Genomic DNA, 14105 nt, shown 5'->3' with positions numbered 1-14105 from the left:
ACACAACCCTTGAGTGATCAGTGAAGTGTGCTTTCTCAATGTGAGCTAACATTTACTGTGCCTTAAAACCTGAGGGTTTCTTCTGAATGTATATTTTACGAAAGATTCTTATAAAAATAAATAAATAAAAAAACTAAACCCTAACTTTTTTCCAGTTGCTCACCTCGCCATGGTATTTGCCACTGGACCCACTCATGCCCTTTTGCACCCCATGAGGGGCAAGATATCAGCTGGTGGTAGAGTGGGATACCTCCTCCGGCAGTTTAGCGAAGCTCAACCCCACCAATAGCTGCCCCCGCCTTCTCTACGTACAGATGTGCAGTTTAAAAGCTTGTGTCAGGCCTCAGGAGTGCAGACAGAGGATTGGGGAGGAGGTCTGAAGCCTTACCACTGCTCCCTCTCTCGCGCTCTCTCTCTTTTCTCTCTCTCTCTCTCTCTCTCATTAAACTGAGCCTAATGAAAACAATCTGCTTGTTAAATACCCAGCTGGCTCTGCTCAGACTCCAGACCCAAGAAGAAGAAGAAGAAGAAGAAGAAGAAGAAGAAGAAGAAGGAAGGAGGGAAGCTCTCCTGACAACACAAAAACATTTTTCCAGAGGGTTTTTTTTTTTTTTTTGACAAGAAAACCTTAAGCAGCAAGCAGGAGCAGCACAAGCACTTCAGACAAAGAGATTGAACACCAGAAAAGATCATTTTCATCCTGAAGGATTTCCTTCACTTCTCCAGCTCTCACTACAGAGGAAACAGTTTCATCTTGTACTACAGCAGCTTGGGCTTGTAAGTACTCAATTACGTTCTAATTTATGAGGGATTAAAGATTAAAACAAACTCACTCTTTTCTTTTATTTTAACATGGAATTCTTACACTCATTTTTACTATATGTTTTGAGTTTTCGGCAGCTGAGCAACAACATGTGATAAAGATGCATTTCAGTCAGGAAAAGTTTTCAAATACTGGTACCCCCAGTTTAGTTTCAAAGTCCTGCCCTGACAATGTACAGCCTGCTTTTTTTCTTATATCATAAGCTCCACTAAACTATAGTACAGTGTATTCAGATAATGTGTGCTTTTTATAATTATCAGTATAGTATATGCTTTTATGAGATATTCTATACAAGAATACACCCGGTGAAATGGTCTGTTTCTGTATATTGAGTGTATGTTGGCTGGTAAATGTCTACAGTTCCAAATGCACTGTGTGTATCAATAGACAGGACGTCCCATTGAATTCATATGAAGGAAACACCTTACTTTATCCCTTTATCGACATTAAATCAGGGATCAGGAATATATTAATATCCAAAACTATATTTCGTTGTAGTTAACAGAGATATGAAGTGACCAGGACCAAACGTTTTTCATATGTGCACTATGATTTAATCAACGTACTTCACAATAGCATCTTAGTTACCATTTACCTTCATTAGCAAAATCATGCAGAAAAAGTGCATCTCTGGTATGGTTAATGTACCTGTATTGTAAAGTGTTTAGGGTTTTATCTGTGGATCACTATTACTGGATGCTACTGGTATTTACAATGCTATTGTTAAATACAAAACTGCACTTTTTTCTTTTTTTAGCAAAGTCATCATAAATGTAGGTTATGACTGATAGGTAGGGTAGCATCTTGGTTTGCAGAAAAAGGAAGATGTGAGAACGGACTCATTTCATAAATGCTTCAGGGATCACCTTGTGGACCTCAGAGTCGAAGAGTCTGCCTGCAGTTTAAATTGCAGGGGATTTCACATACAGTGTAGAGGTTCTTCTGCTGCAACTGTTCCTCACAATCTCAGTGTGGAAAAATGAACAACGACAAAACATTGCCACGCATTCAGTTTTTAAAACAGCAGGGTTTCCTGTCATCCGCTGCCAAGATTCCCCACAGCCGAAAAAGCACTTCAATAAAAACAGTTATTCAGTGCAAGACAGAGCTGTAAAAGTGGAGGTAATTACAGTGCCCTACTCCCATAAGGAACTCACTATGCATCCTTTACCAGACTGCATTGAGATGCTGTCCATCTGGAGTTTGACATGCTTATTAGATTGAATCTGCTGCAGTGTGGTCTGAATTAACAGGAAATACAATACAAGTGCAGGGCTAACTTGCTTGCAGTTGTGTGTGTGTGTGTGTGTGTGTATGTGAGTGAGTGCGTGGGTGCATGTGTATGATGGGGGCAATTAGTGGCTCCAGAAAAAGTTGCAGTGTCCTTTTTCAGGATGTAATTAAATCAGGGATCTGGTTTCGTTGCAGGGTCACCAAAAATCAACAGGCAGTTTTATAAATGAAAAAATGGTATTTCCTAAAAAGTTAACTTGTTCAAGAAAAGCGGCTGGGATCAATTTAGCTTAAGCAATGTGTATGTAACTAGACAGATTTTCAAGGTAACCCTTTTTGCAAAAAAAAAAAAACCTCCCAAAAAACCAAACAACTAGTGCAATAATAAATGAACTCTTTCAACGTTGCAGAAATATGCAGATCGAGGAAAGATAATGAAAAACTGTAGAGCACTTTCTAGAAAAGGAAAGAAGACTCCAATTAAACCAGTAAAGTCTTTATTTTGTACAAAATGAAACTGTGCTGAATTAATGTTAGGGTGCATTATGAATAGCAGTGATAGGAATCAAGAAGTTTAGTTTAATAATGAAATCATACAGTATTTATCAACCTCATTTCAAATCCCAGCAAGTAAATAATAAATCCAAGGTAATCCATCTTTAACAGGATCGATAGGAGCTTCAACAAAGAAGGTGTGTGTGTGTTGGGGAGGGGGGGGGAGGGGGTCATTCTGCATGATATGTGTGTGACTATCCTTGCAATCCATGGGACTTTCCTGTCAGGTTACCAAGGCATCTTTTATGTTGAGGACAATCTTTTAGGGTAAGCTATGAAATCTTTATTTGGATTTGCTCAGTGCTCCATGGATAACAGTACTGTTTATAACTAGGGCTTGCAGTATGGAAATTGATCCAGTTTCACAGGAATCAGGTGATCTATTTTAAATTCATGCTGTTCACTCTTATTATGGCTAGAGAATCATAATCGAATACACTCAGATTAGTTCAGCTTGCAATAGCAACACAATATCATTGTGTCTGATTGAAACTGACAGTGCTACCTCATGACGAGGCACTTACTGTAAATGATCCATTGATTTAGTTGGCTAATGGATCAGTCCGAATCAGCTGTCAACAGCCCAGCTCCTAAATACATAAACACCATAATGAAAAAAAAGAACAAAAAACAATCATAAATAATGCAAAATAACATTCTAATAACGCACATGATGCAGTTTCAATGACGAAGGGTTTTTTTTTTTTTCAGCTTCTACACACCACTGTGATTGTTGAAATAATAAAACTGGTAATCCATGGAGGGTCTGAATTTGAATGATAGATTCCCCCAGCATATTTACAAGTTGAAGCAGTTATTTTGTTGTAGTTTTCTTAGTATTTTTATACTGTTAAATACTATTCAGTTATTTTACGTCATCACTAATGCGATGAAGAACAGAAGTGACATAATAGGAACTTATCTACATCCTGGTTTAGGTCCCCCCCCCCCCCCCCCATTCCATACTGCAGGAACCAGAGTTCTTATCAACCTCAGCACCCTGGGACCCCGAGCTGGCCTTCAAGCAGACCCTAAACCTTGTTCCATGGGATATTAAAAAACTGTGAAGCAGAGCCAGTATTTATTGGCCTCTTTGAGTTTACAATGTTTTCTGCTTCATATGACCACCATAATATCCCTTCTGTTTAAGTTGGCTCTGTATGTGACACTGTAATATACGACATCCCAGCTCCAACACATCTCCCTTCCACCATGCCCAGACAATTTGTCTGCGTTTTTCTTTCTGGAATCAGCTTTGTGGCAGTGGTTTCTTAATCTCCCACAATTTCTTAAGGGGGGGAGGGGGGGTGAAGCTGTTCAAAGTTTGTTTCCACTGCTTCTTAAATCCACATCCTTTGAATGTCATGCTGCCCAGTGCATCCCCAAAGACATCTCGGAACACAGAACACAGGAATCAAGGAGTCTAGAATGCATAGAACCTTGACCTGTTGTTCCAGCAGGCCAGCGAGATGCAGTCTGATTGCGTTTTTGTTTAAATATTCATATTTAAAAACTAGTGACAGTAAGACTCAACAAAGGGGCACCCTACATATAACAGGACACCCATTTTAATTTTACAAACCTCATTTTGTTTTATTACAGTCTGAGCATGACATATTTTTGGTTAAAGCGCATTCCCCCTTAACAGTCAAAAAAGAGTCTAGCATGGAAAATTCATCTACTGTGCTTATTTTCTTTATTTTTTTTGGTTTTAAATCCCAACTTACTCATTACATGTTTGTTTTTTTTGGAAGCGTAGACATTTTGTTAGGGCATGACTAGTTTCCCTCAGTTTTTTTTTTGCAATGTAAGTACAAGTAGATACATTAATAAGTGTGTAATCTTAAAGTTAATAAAACAACTACATCTAAGTTTTTTTACAGCAACACACAAATCTTTCACTATTAACCAGCACTGTGTTGTAAATTAAAAGCATTGCTGTACTTAAAGCAATACCCAAATATTCCAAATGAGTTCCCATTCTGTTCAGAGGGTCACCTGACAGGGTACAAGCCAGCCAAAAGTCATTGTCATGCCGCTCATGCTTCGTCAAGAGCAGAAGTCGTCCATGGTACGGTTTTTCTTGTCTCAAAACGAGGCACACGGTTCCAATTCTCATCCCACTTGGGTCCTCTTCATTTTCGGATTTTTTTTTGCAAAGTTTCAAATCAACAGGAACTTCAGAAAAAGCAATGGCATGAAGCCAGCGTTTCATTTCCATTCCGTTCTTTCATCCTTACAGACCAAAATATTCCTTTTCCCAGACACAGCAGGTCACAATTTAACCACAATCTAAACATACACTGCGTCCCTCTGTGGATCCTGTTTAGCTATAATCTATAATCATGATACGTTGTGTTTTAAACATTACTATCACAGCTGCATTGGCTCGTTAAGGGCTATCCGTTATTATGACCATGAAATGACATTACTGATGGATCATTGTCCAAATCAAACTGGCTGCATTGGCATCCATAGTTTCAATACACATTTTAAACTGTCCTGATGGGTGTATTAAAACTAAATCAGTTTAATATAGCAAAAAAAGTCTTGGACTTCCTTACCTAAACATACACAGTCCAAGCCTAGTTTAGAATCTGATTAGAATTAGAAGATTAGAATCTGTAAACGAGCTGTCTATCTTTTACATAGACCCCCCAGTTCTAATGGAACCCTTCCTCTTCCAAACTATCAACACTGCACTGCACTGTTCAAGGTCATGTTCCTAATTAAGATAGTGAAGGCAGAGCAGTAAACTAGTTTTATAACAATGAGATAAAACAACTGCTCTGTAGTTACTTAGGCATTGTTTCTCTGAGTGACTGAGGTTTTAGTGCTATTAAATATCCTTGCATACAGTGGCTAATAATGGGGAAATGTGGGAAAACAATATTTGTTGCACATGATATGAATTATAGATGCATGCAAGGACTGTGAATTGTGAAACGCACATTGCGATTTCTGCATGAATATGCAACCATAATATTGAATACATTGCGTTATTACAAAAAGCCTCTGTGGAAATAAAAGGCTCTGTTTTGATTGAGTTAAAAAGGATGTTGAATAAACTAGATTGCCTCTTGAACAGTGCTTGTGAATATGAAATGCTATTTTACTATCTAAACATACATTGTGAACACGTTTGCAGGTTTGTATTCCGGTCTGTTTGATAAGGATAAGGCATGCAAATGCAAGTATTCATGTAGCTCATAAGATAAACATGTTGTTACAATCGAGGGGGCAATATTTGTGTTAACAATCATTGTTCACAAACAGTAAATAGACATTGTGAATAACCTTAAAAACAGAAGAGAACATGTTTGATTCAAAGCTCCTAAACAATCAATGACTCTGCTACACAAAATGCCCTAATTTGCACAAATGGGAAAAATAAACAAATTAAACCAACATAAATGTAACTTTATCTGGCAGGGAAATGGGAAGTAGTGACATGATGTAGTTCCAAATACTCTGCTTTGTGAAGCACCCAAGCTGCTTTGAAAACTAACTCCATTGCAAACACAGCTGGCGGGATTGGGTGCTAATCAATCAATGAAAGAGCTCAATGCTACAGATTGGGGTAATTAGCTTCTTCAGTAAACATTTCCAAAATATTAGTACAAGATATGAAAGTATCTATATATATATATATATATATATAGCGGTGATATATATATATATACGCTGTATATCATATATAATATCCATATAGATATATACACAATATATATATATATATATATCTGTATATATAATTACACCTACTATATATATATATATCACTATATATATCTATATATATATATATAATATTATATATATAGAGACATATATATACAAATATTATATTTCCTACTTTTTTTGAGCAAAATCTTCCAAAAGAAATATATACATATACAGTATATCCATATGTAAGCTAGTGTACACTGTCTAATTATTCTTGTTTAGCTATATATTAACAGATATAGAGTATTATAGGGTGCTATGTAAGATATACGCTGATTTTCACCCACTTAAGATGAGTGGTCACTCTGATCTGAAGTGACATGGCTATCAGCTTGTACTGTACACCACCATATACAATATTCTGTTTATTTATCCCATGCTATGTATGTATTGAGAGTATGTTTGACTTTTTTCTTGTTGGTTCTTTAAGGATTCTTGTGCAACTATGAGGAACTCTTTGGTTCTTCTCCTGTCCTTGACGTCTCACGTCCTGCTGTGGTCCCGCTGCTGTGACTCGACCCCCCTTGCCTACACCTTGACATCTGCAGAGCAAAGCGGGGATGAAGAGTCTGAGAGCCCCACCTTCAGCACCCACACCACCCTGAGCACAATCAGAATTTCCACCATAAGCATTTACACCACAGAGACCTCCAACGGCACCCGAGTCCCGGTCAAACCCTTCAACCTCCAGCTGATCGTGGACTTCCTGCGGGAGAATATGCTGCTGATCGTCGTGGTGGCCTCTCTACTGGCCATCATCATCTTCATTGCGTGCTGCGCCTCCATCCTCCGGCACAAGCGCAAAGGCAACTCCTACTACCCTTCATCCTTCCCTGCAAAGAAATACGTGGACGAGAAAGATATGTCAGGAGGAGGTAGGAGCTTCAACGAGATCCCAGCCAAGCCTTCCAGCTCCCAGCAAGATGAGCAAGTGGACTCCACCAAGCAGCTCCAAGCTGACATCAAAGCAGCCGCCCAAAATCTGAGATCACCCTGCAAGGCCCCAGTGAGCGAGCAAGAACTCAAACCCACCGAACAGAAGCCAGCTGCAGAGCAGAAACCCCAGCAGGCTCCACCTGCCTCTGAAGAACCAGCCAGCGAGCCCCAGAATACTTCTCCTCCAGAACCCTCCAGTCAGCCTCTGGATCCTGCTCCTCAGCAACCTACCAGCCAACCCCAGATTCCTGTCAATACAGAGCCAGAGCAAAGCCCCAATCAAGCCAAAGACTGCTCCAGCCAGACAATAGACTCAGCCCCTCCAAAACCAAAGGAAGAGCCCCCTGCTCCAGCCCAGGCATTCAATCATGATGACACTCAGACCAGCCCTGACAATCAGACAGCTCTGGAGACTGTCAAACCACCCCCCCAGGAGACGCAAGACACCCCCCCTGCTAACCAGCAGCCTGCTGTTGCCCCAAGCGAACAAACACAAAGCACTGAAGCCCTGACACCCCAAATTGTTTGCGGGGAGACCACAGCATTTTAAAAAGGGGCAACCGGTAGTCTAAAACATCTCCACCGCAAAGCAAATAAGAGGGGCATATTTTGGACTAACCTGTATCATTATATTTTCCCCTTCAAGGTCACAATTTAAATGTCTTTTTTATATTTTCCACTGTCAAGCTCATATCCCGTTATGCAAGGCTATGGAAGGAAGATGAGACCCATTTGCAGTCATTTGTCACACATTGTATTAAATTAAATGCTAATACCAAAACCTAGAAAAACGCCAATTCTAATGAAAATACTACGGCTGGCAGTGCCAGTCATCTTGTACGAATCAGAATGCATTAGATTGCTTTTGATGATGTTTTAATTTCTTTCTTCATTGTTACATAGAAGAACATATCTGGCATTATCATTAGCATTTCTTATACATGGCAAGCCTGTAAAAGTTGCTTGGTTTTCTTCTTTATTAGACAAGTAGGTCAGTATTATATTTAACTGTCGACAAAACTTTAAAATAAGTGCCTTCTGTTTTTGTATGTTAGTGGAAGTGAGCATGAATAGGGCTGTTCCAATGGATATGCTTAGTTATGCTAAATTATGTTAGGACACTAATTCTAATCCTAAACCTGTTACTGATTTATTAATTTCAGTACAGCCTGATTGAACACGATTGCATTATAAGATTGATGTTAGTGGTGTGGAGTTTGCTCACCAGCAGTATTATAGAGAAACACCCATGAAATGTGCTTTGGGATCATGAAGGCAGCAATTATTTATGACTTTTGTGAAAAAGATCACAAGCAGTACAAACAGCAACGTTTCACTCAAAACCAAGTCCATCCAAAAAACATTTAACTTTGTTTTATCGCGGTGTTCCATCAGCATTCATTGTTATTGTTATGTCATTATATTTTTATTGCATTTTATCATTTTATAATAAGTGTAACTCTGTTCTGTCCCCTGGGATGTTTTTGATTTTTCAGAATCATATGTCATTTGTGAATGAAGCAGGTTGCCTGACTCCTTTTCAAAAATATTTTCTGGACTAAAAAAAAAAAAAAAAAAAAAAAAAAAAAAAACAGAAATAAAACCTTTTGTTGATTACAGTTACTAGTTTGTTCATTTTAAATTATTTTGCTCAACTGCACGGGTGTGGTTTGGGTGCTTTTGAATGAATAGCTCTTTAAACCAGGGAAATAACACAGATTGTAAAGCACTGGACTAGCCTTACTCATAGTCACAGTTCATAAGTCTAATGGTTCTTTTGACAGATGCACCATGCTATCACCAGACTAAAGAAACATACTTTCATCCTCCAGCATGATGCTGTATGGGTTTGCTCCTTACAGGTAGGAAAAGCCACAAACAAGAAGCTGCTTACTACACAAGCCCCTACATTCATGGTATGAGTTCCTAAAGGGACAAAATTGAACATTTCAGAACCAAGCCCAATGCTGTAATTGATAGCATGATATCTAACTGAAAGTGTTCATGTGTTAAGGTTAGCTCTATCTGTAATTCATCAAGAATGCAGAAAGAGAGAAACAATTAGAATTAAGATCTCCTATTATTAAGGCATAAGTATATCACTTTCCCCCTGCATCTCCTGGTCCAGCTTTCCTCCTCCACAAATATCTTATCCCAAGAGGGGTCTTTCTCAAACAGTTTGAGGAATACAGTTCTTCATTACTCCCAGCAGCGGCTCCAAACATTCCTTAGAATATTGGCCTACTAATCTGGCACTTCGTTTTTGTTTTTTACCTTTAATGAAAAACGATGGCATATTCTGTCACCATGTAGAAAAGAGTTTAATAGGAAACTGTTCAAACTATGCAGGCTTTTTATCTGTCTGATCTAGAAAGTCAGGGGGACCCCCACACTGTGGATTATCTATGTAAGGGAATATGCATTGGAATCTGAAGATTCTGCACAGTTTACCATGACCCCTGTCATCTGTGTATCTCTGTGTGTGTGTGTGATAGCAAAGCTATGTACATAAATAGATCCGAAAATACTCATGTCATACCTACATGTTAGGTAGATAAGGAATCTGCAGAAATGTTTGGGTGAGGTAGAGGAGAGCAATCTCGTCCCACACTGGAGAATGTGTGATGGATCCCTCGAGGTGTAAATGAGAGTTGAACGTGTACAGTATCTGTTTTTCTTGGATTGTTAGAGGAAGGTGTCTTTTCTCACTGCCTGATGCAAGAAACATGACCCAGCTCTCAGCGTTCTTTCCTGGTAAAATAAATATTTTAGAGAAACGACTCTGATGTGAAGCACAAAGTGTTTGATCTGTGTGTTCAGCAGTGTGTGTGCACGTGTGCATGCATGCATGTGTATGTGTGCGCGTGCGTGCGTGTGTGTATGTGTGTGTCTGTTGTTACTTCACATCTTCTGTGGCAGATACTATAGAGAAATATAGTTCCCAATTTGCATAGCATATGAGCAAAAGGAGTCATTAAAGACGACACCAGTAACTGGTTAGCTTATTATGAAAAGAAAGACATGATAGTAGTACTCATACATACTTTCTGCACACCCCTAATTAAGAGCCTTGCCACTGTGTTGCTTAAATGTTTATTTTAATTGTAATGGGTGTTTTTCTCTTTTAAAGAAATGTTTTGAAGAGCTCACATTTCACGCTTCACAGATTCAGATTCTTCTGCTTTGGTTCCAGGAACAACCCTTTGGTGTGCATTGCCTCACGATATAAAAATAATGCAAAAGCACCATCTCTCTTTACTTACATTAAAGAGACTGCAAACCCCAAATTGAAAGTATGTTTCACAAATAAAGAACATGGCAACCATCGCTTTCATCTGCCTTTAATTATAGTACTGCTCTCAGCTTTGTAAAAACACAGCCTTGAAATTGGAGAATGCTCAAAATAAACCCTGTCTTTAAGACTAGGACTTTTTTCTAAGTATTTTTAGTAAGAGAATCAACCAACCGACCTCTAAAATCTAAGAAAAGAAATACTAGAGTGACAGTGTGGTTTGGCAAGGGGAATTGTTCCAAAGTAAAGCACAATATCCCTTTTTATAAGTGTCGGTGTTATCCTGAGAACAGCAATGTTACCCACCGGGTCTCAGTAATTAAACAGTACTATTATTACATGACCTTTTTACCTTTTACTCTCCACTTACTTTTTTTTTTTATTTAAGTAACATAGGCTTGATCAGTCTTTGAGGAGGCTTTGTGGTCCAGTGGTTAAAGAAACAGGCTTATAACCAGGAAGTCCACGGTTCATAATCCCACCTCAGCCACTGACTCACTGCTTGACCCTGAGCAAGTCACTTGTGCTCTGTCTTTGGGGTGAGACGTTGTTGTAAGTGACTCTGTAGCTGATGCACAGTTCACACACCCTAGTCTTGTATCTTGTAAGGCACTGTATAAAAATTATTATTATATTAGTCAGTGCCATTTATTGCACACCCCTGTATTTTTGCATGGTATGTTTGTAGTTTTAACATGGTTTTCCCTGTAGTTAGTCTAAGCGTTACCATAGTTTAGCCTGGTTTGCTATGTTTTTTAACAAGCTTTATTATAGCTGGTTGGTTTTTACAATGCTTGGCTGTGCTTTACCGTGATTTCACTGTGCTGTATTACACTTAGCTATGCTTTTACTAAGGGAAACGTTCATAAAGGGAGCAGTATAGAAAGACTGCAAGCATTAGAAAGCAGCAAGGGGACAGCGCAGTAAAAAAGAATAAACCAAGAACCAGACTTTTGAAGCTATGAAAACTGGTTGTCATTTTTCTCTTCTTTTAAAACTGGGGTGGGAATTCACAAAGCCTTTTAGTGCTGGCAGGAAAACACCCACTGAAGTTACAAAGCCTAAAATAAACAGGGAAATCAAAGGGATTGTCCACTGCGGCCGTTGCTCAGGCACATCCATAACTATGGAGTGGCCACTTGACCTGCCATTTACCCGCAGTGGAAAACACAGGCCGAGGAATTTAATTCAAGGGCTCTTAGGCGTTCTTAAAATGTAAATTCGTGCTTGTCATCGACAGTTTTTTTTCTCTTTTTAAAAATAGTGCTAATGACCCTTTGAAGTTTTAATGAAAGATGAGAGAGCTGCAGCATTGGTTGGTAACCACCATGTGGGTGGGCAGTGTCTGTGCTTCCTCACAATGCACCTCGATCCAGTCTGTACAATCCCCCAGTTATTTACCATTGAACCTCTGCCAAGCAGCTGTTTTTTTGAAGTGGCTGAAATATCAAAATTCTGGCTCAAAACATACAGTTATCCCTGTTTTAAAACTGTTATGTGAACTGGTTTCACATACCCTGATTAGCAGTAATTCTAGACTACCTTACCTAAAGCAACATTGGGTATTCCAGGATAAGTGCCCTCAGCAGGGTCTGTGAAACCTGTCCTAAGGGGCAGAGTAGAACCTACTGCAGTCCTTTCCTCCCCCAGCTGGTGTTGCTATTAAGTGGACAAGAAGACGAGCCCAATAAACAAAGCTAAACCTACAACACTTTCCACTCCACCTTTTCCTGAGAGTAACTAAACACTGAAGGACAATGCCAACTAGTGGGGTTCTGCTATCCAAGCCTTCCTCCCTGAGCTCCTTACCTAGAGCCAAGAACTATGTGGGCTATTTCCTGCATTAACATCTAAGGACCAATGAAATGAAAGACCTCTTCTCCAAACACAGACGTTTTGTGCAAAAACCTCAAGGAGCCACATCTATGAGCAGAAAAAAAGAAAATGTATTACGTTCAAATTAATTTATTAAACAAAATTACCCAGGGAATGGGATCTTTTCATGTACCCGTTTTCTTTTAACTATGCAAGGGGTTAATCTTGTGTCCTTGCAGGTATATATCTGGCTTTGAGGAGTGCAAATGAACTAGACAGTTATTGGGGTCTGCTCCGAGAATGCACAAAGGGTGAATCAAAAAAGTTTTTGTTAAAGACGCATCTTGCATCTTAACTGGAGGAGTCACTACTGGAATCTAATGTATTAATTCAAACCCTGTGTTATGCACACTGCACAATGCGTTCTGCACCCAAGTCTTTGGGGATAACACAATTAAACAGGACAGACAATGCAAAAAAAGGCGAGAAAGTTCATTTTAAACAGTGGTCTGGTTTGTGTCATTGCCTTAGCAAGACAGGATGCCAAAGTACGAACTAATAGAAGTCAACATGAAAAAAGTCTGTTTTCCCTTTAAATCAGGCAGTGGTTAACATTGGTCCAATCTACTGTTCTCATCCTGCGGTAACACTGAATCGTCCAGATTGCTTACTGCAGACATTCTCCAGCGCTTAAATTGAATTAAACAAAAACAGCTATTGGAACACAACCATTAAAGCTTATTGTAGCTGTTAAAATGTCTGTATTCTCAAATGTGCCAGTATGGAGGGTTAACATAAAAGACCGGTCTATGGAAACATCATCTGGGGAATGGGGCTGTAGGAATGAAAGTTCAGTATGCGCTGGCTGGGATTACATTAACAGTAGCTTAAAGCTGTTACTTTACAGTGCTAATTCACTCTGATTGTTTCCCTGCGTGCGTTGTTCTGGGTTGTGGGTGGGGAAGGTCACGTTTCATGCTGACTATGTGCCTGGGCATTAGGGTAACAGAGATGTCATAGAAAGTAACAGAGACGTCAAGCGAAGTCTTTATTACTGAATTCTAGAATGACTCTTTCATTCATTATATGCAATCTATTAATGAAGATCAGCAGGTTTATGGATTAACCCAATTCAAGGATTCCCATGGAATATGTATTGAAACTCAACAGAAATGCACCGATAACCAAAGCTGTAATACCAGCTGACCTGTGTTTTTGACTGGATAAAGTAGTTAAAAGAGAACCTGGTTTTGAAAATAACCCTCAAGAAAGGATAGCCTTCAGCATTACAGAGGATAAGCTGCCTCTGTGGAAACTCAGGAGAACATGTGCGAAATGATTTGTGAGCTCCTTAACACAGTGGGCAATATGACATCATGCAGTGTGCATGTCTTCTCTATACAATGAGATCAAACTGCTGCTCAGTGTGCATCATGAGAACATTAATAAAACAGAGAGGAAAGATGGGTTTTCAAACAGCACAGCCTCCCTGCTGGGCTCGAATACAAGCAGCAGACTCTTTTTTATAAAGCTGTATTACTTACTGTTAACTTCATGTTAATAAGATGTTTATCACCAGTAAACTATTTGGTTAACATTCAAAAGGAGAGGCTGGGCAGCATTACTGGCACCAGAATGCATCTTGGCAGCTTACATCAACAAACCCAAGAGATTTGGAAGGACCCAGACAACAGCGGGTAACAAAGCAGGCGATACTCCCACAAG

The 14105-nt window shown here is 39.3% G+C and overlaps 1 protein-coding gene across 1 annotated transcript; it reads left to right on the top strand.

The window, feature by feature from the left end:
- The first annotated feature begins 348 nt into the window (after nt 1-348).
- Nucleotides 349-8854, top strand: LOC121300368 (transmembrane protein 119-like). Its single transcript, XM_041228943.1, has 2 exons — nt 349-777; nt 6768-8854. Exon 2 carries the CDS (start codon nt 6783-6785, stop codon nt 7821-7823), a length of 1041 nt encoding a protein of 346 aa, XP_041084877.1. The 5' UTR covers nt 349-777; nt 6768-6782; the 3' UTR covers nt 7824-8854.
- Nucleotides 8855-14105: the final 5251 nt, after the last annotated feature.

This window comes from Polyodon spathula, chromosome 25, assembly GCF_017654505.1.
Source record: "Polyodon spathula isolate WHYD16114869_AA chromosome 25, ASM1765450v1, whole genome shotgun sequence".
Classification (NCBI taxonomy): Eukaryota; Metazoa; Chordata; class Actinopteri; order Acipenseriformes; family Polyodontidae; genus Polyodon; species Polyodon spathula.
This window is presented reverse-complemented; position numbering and strand designations above follow the sequence as displayed.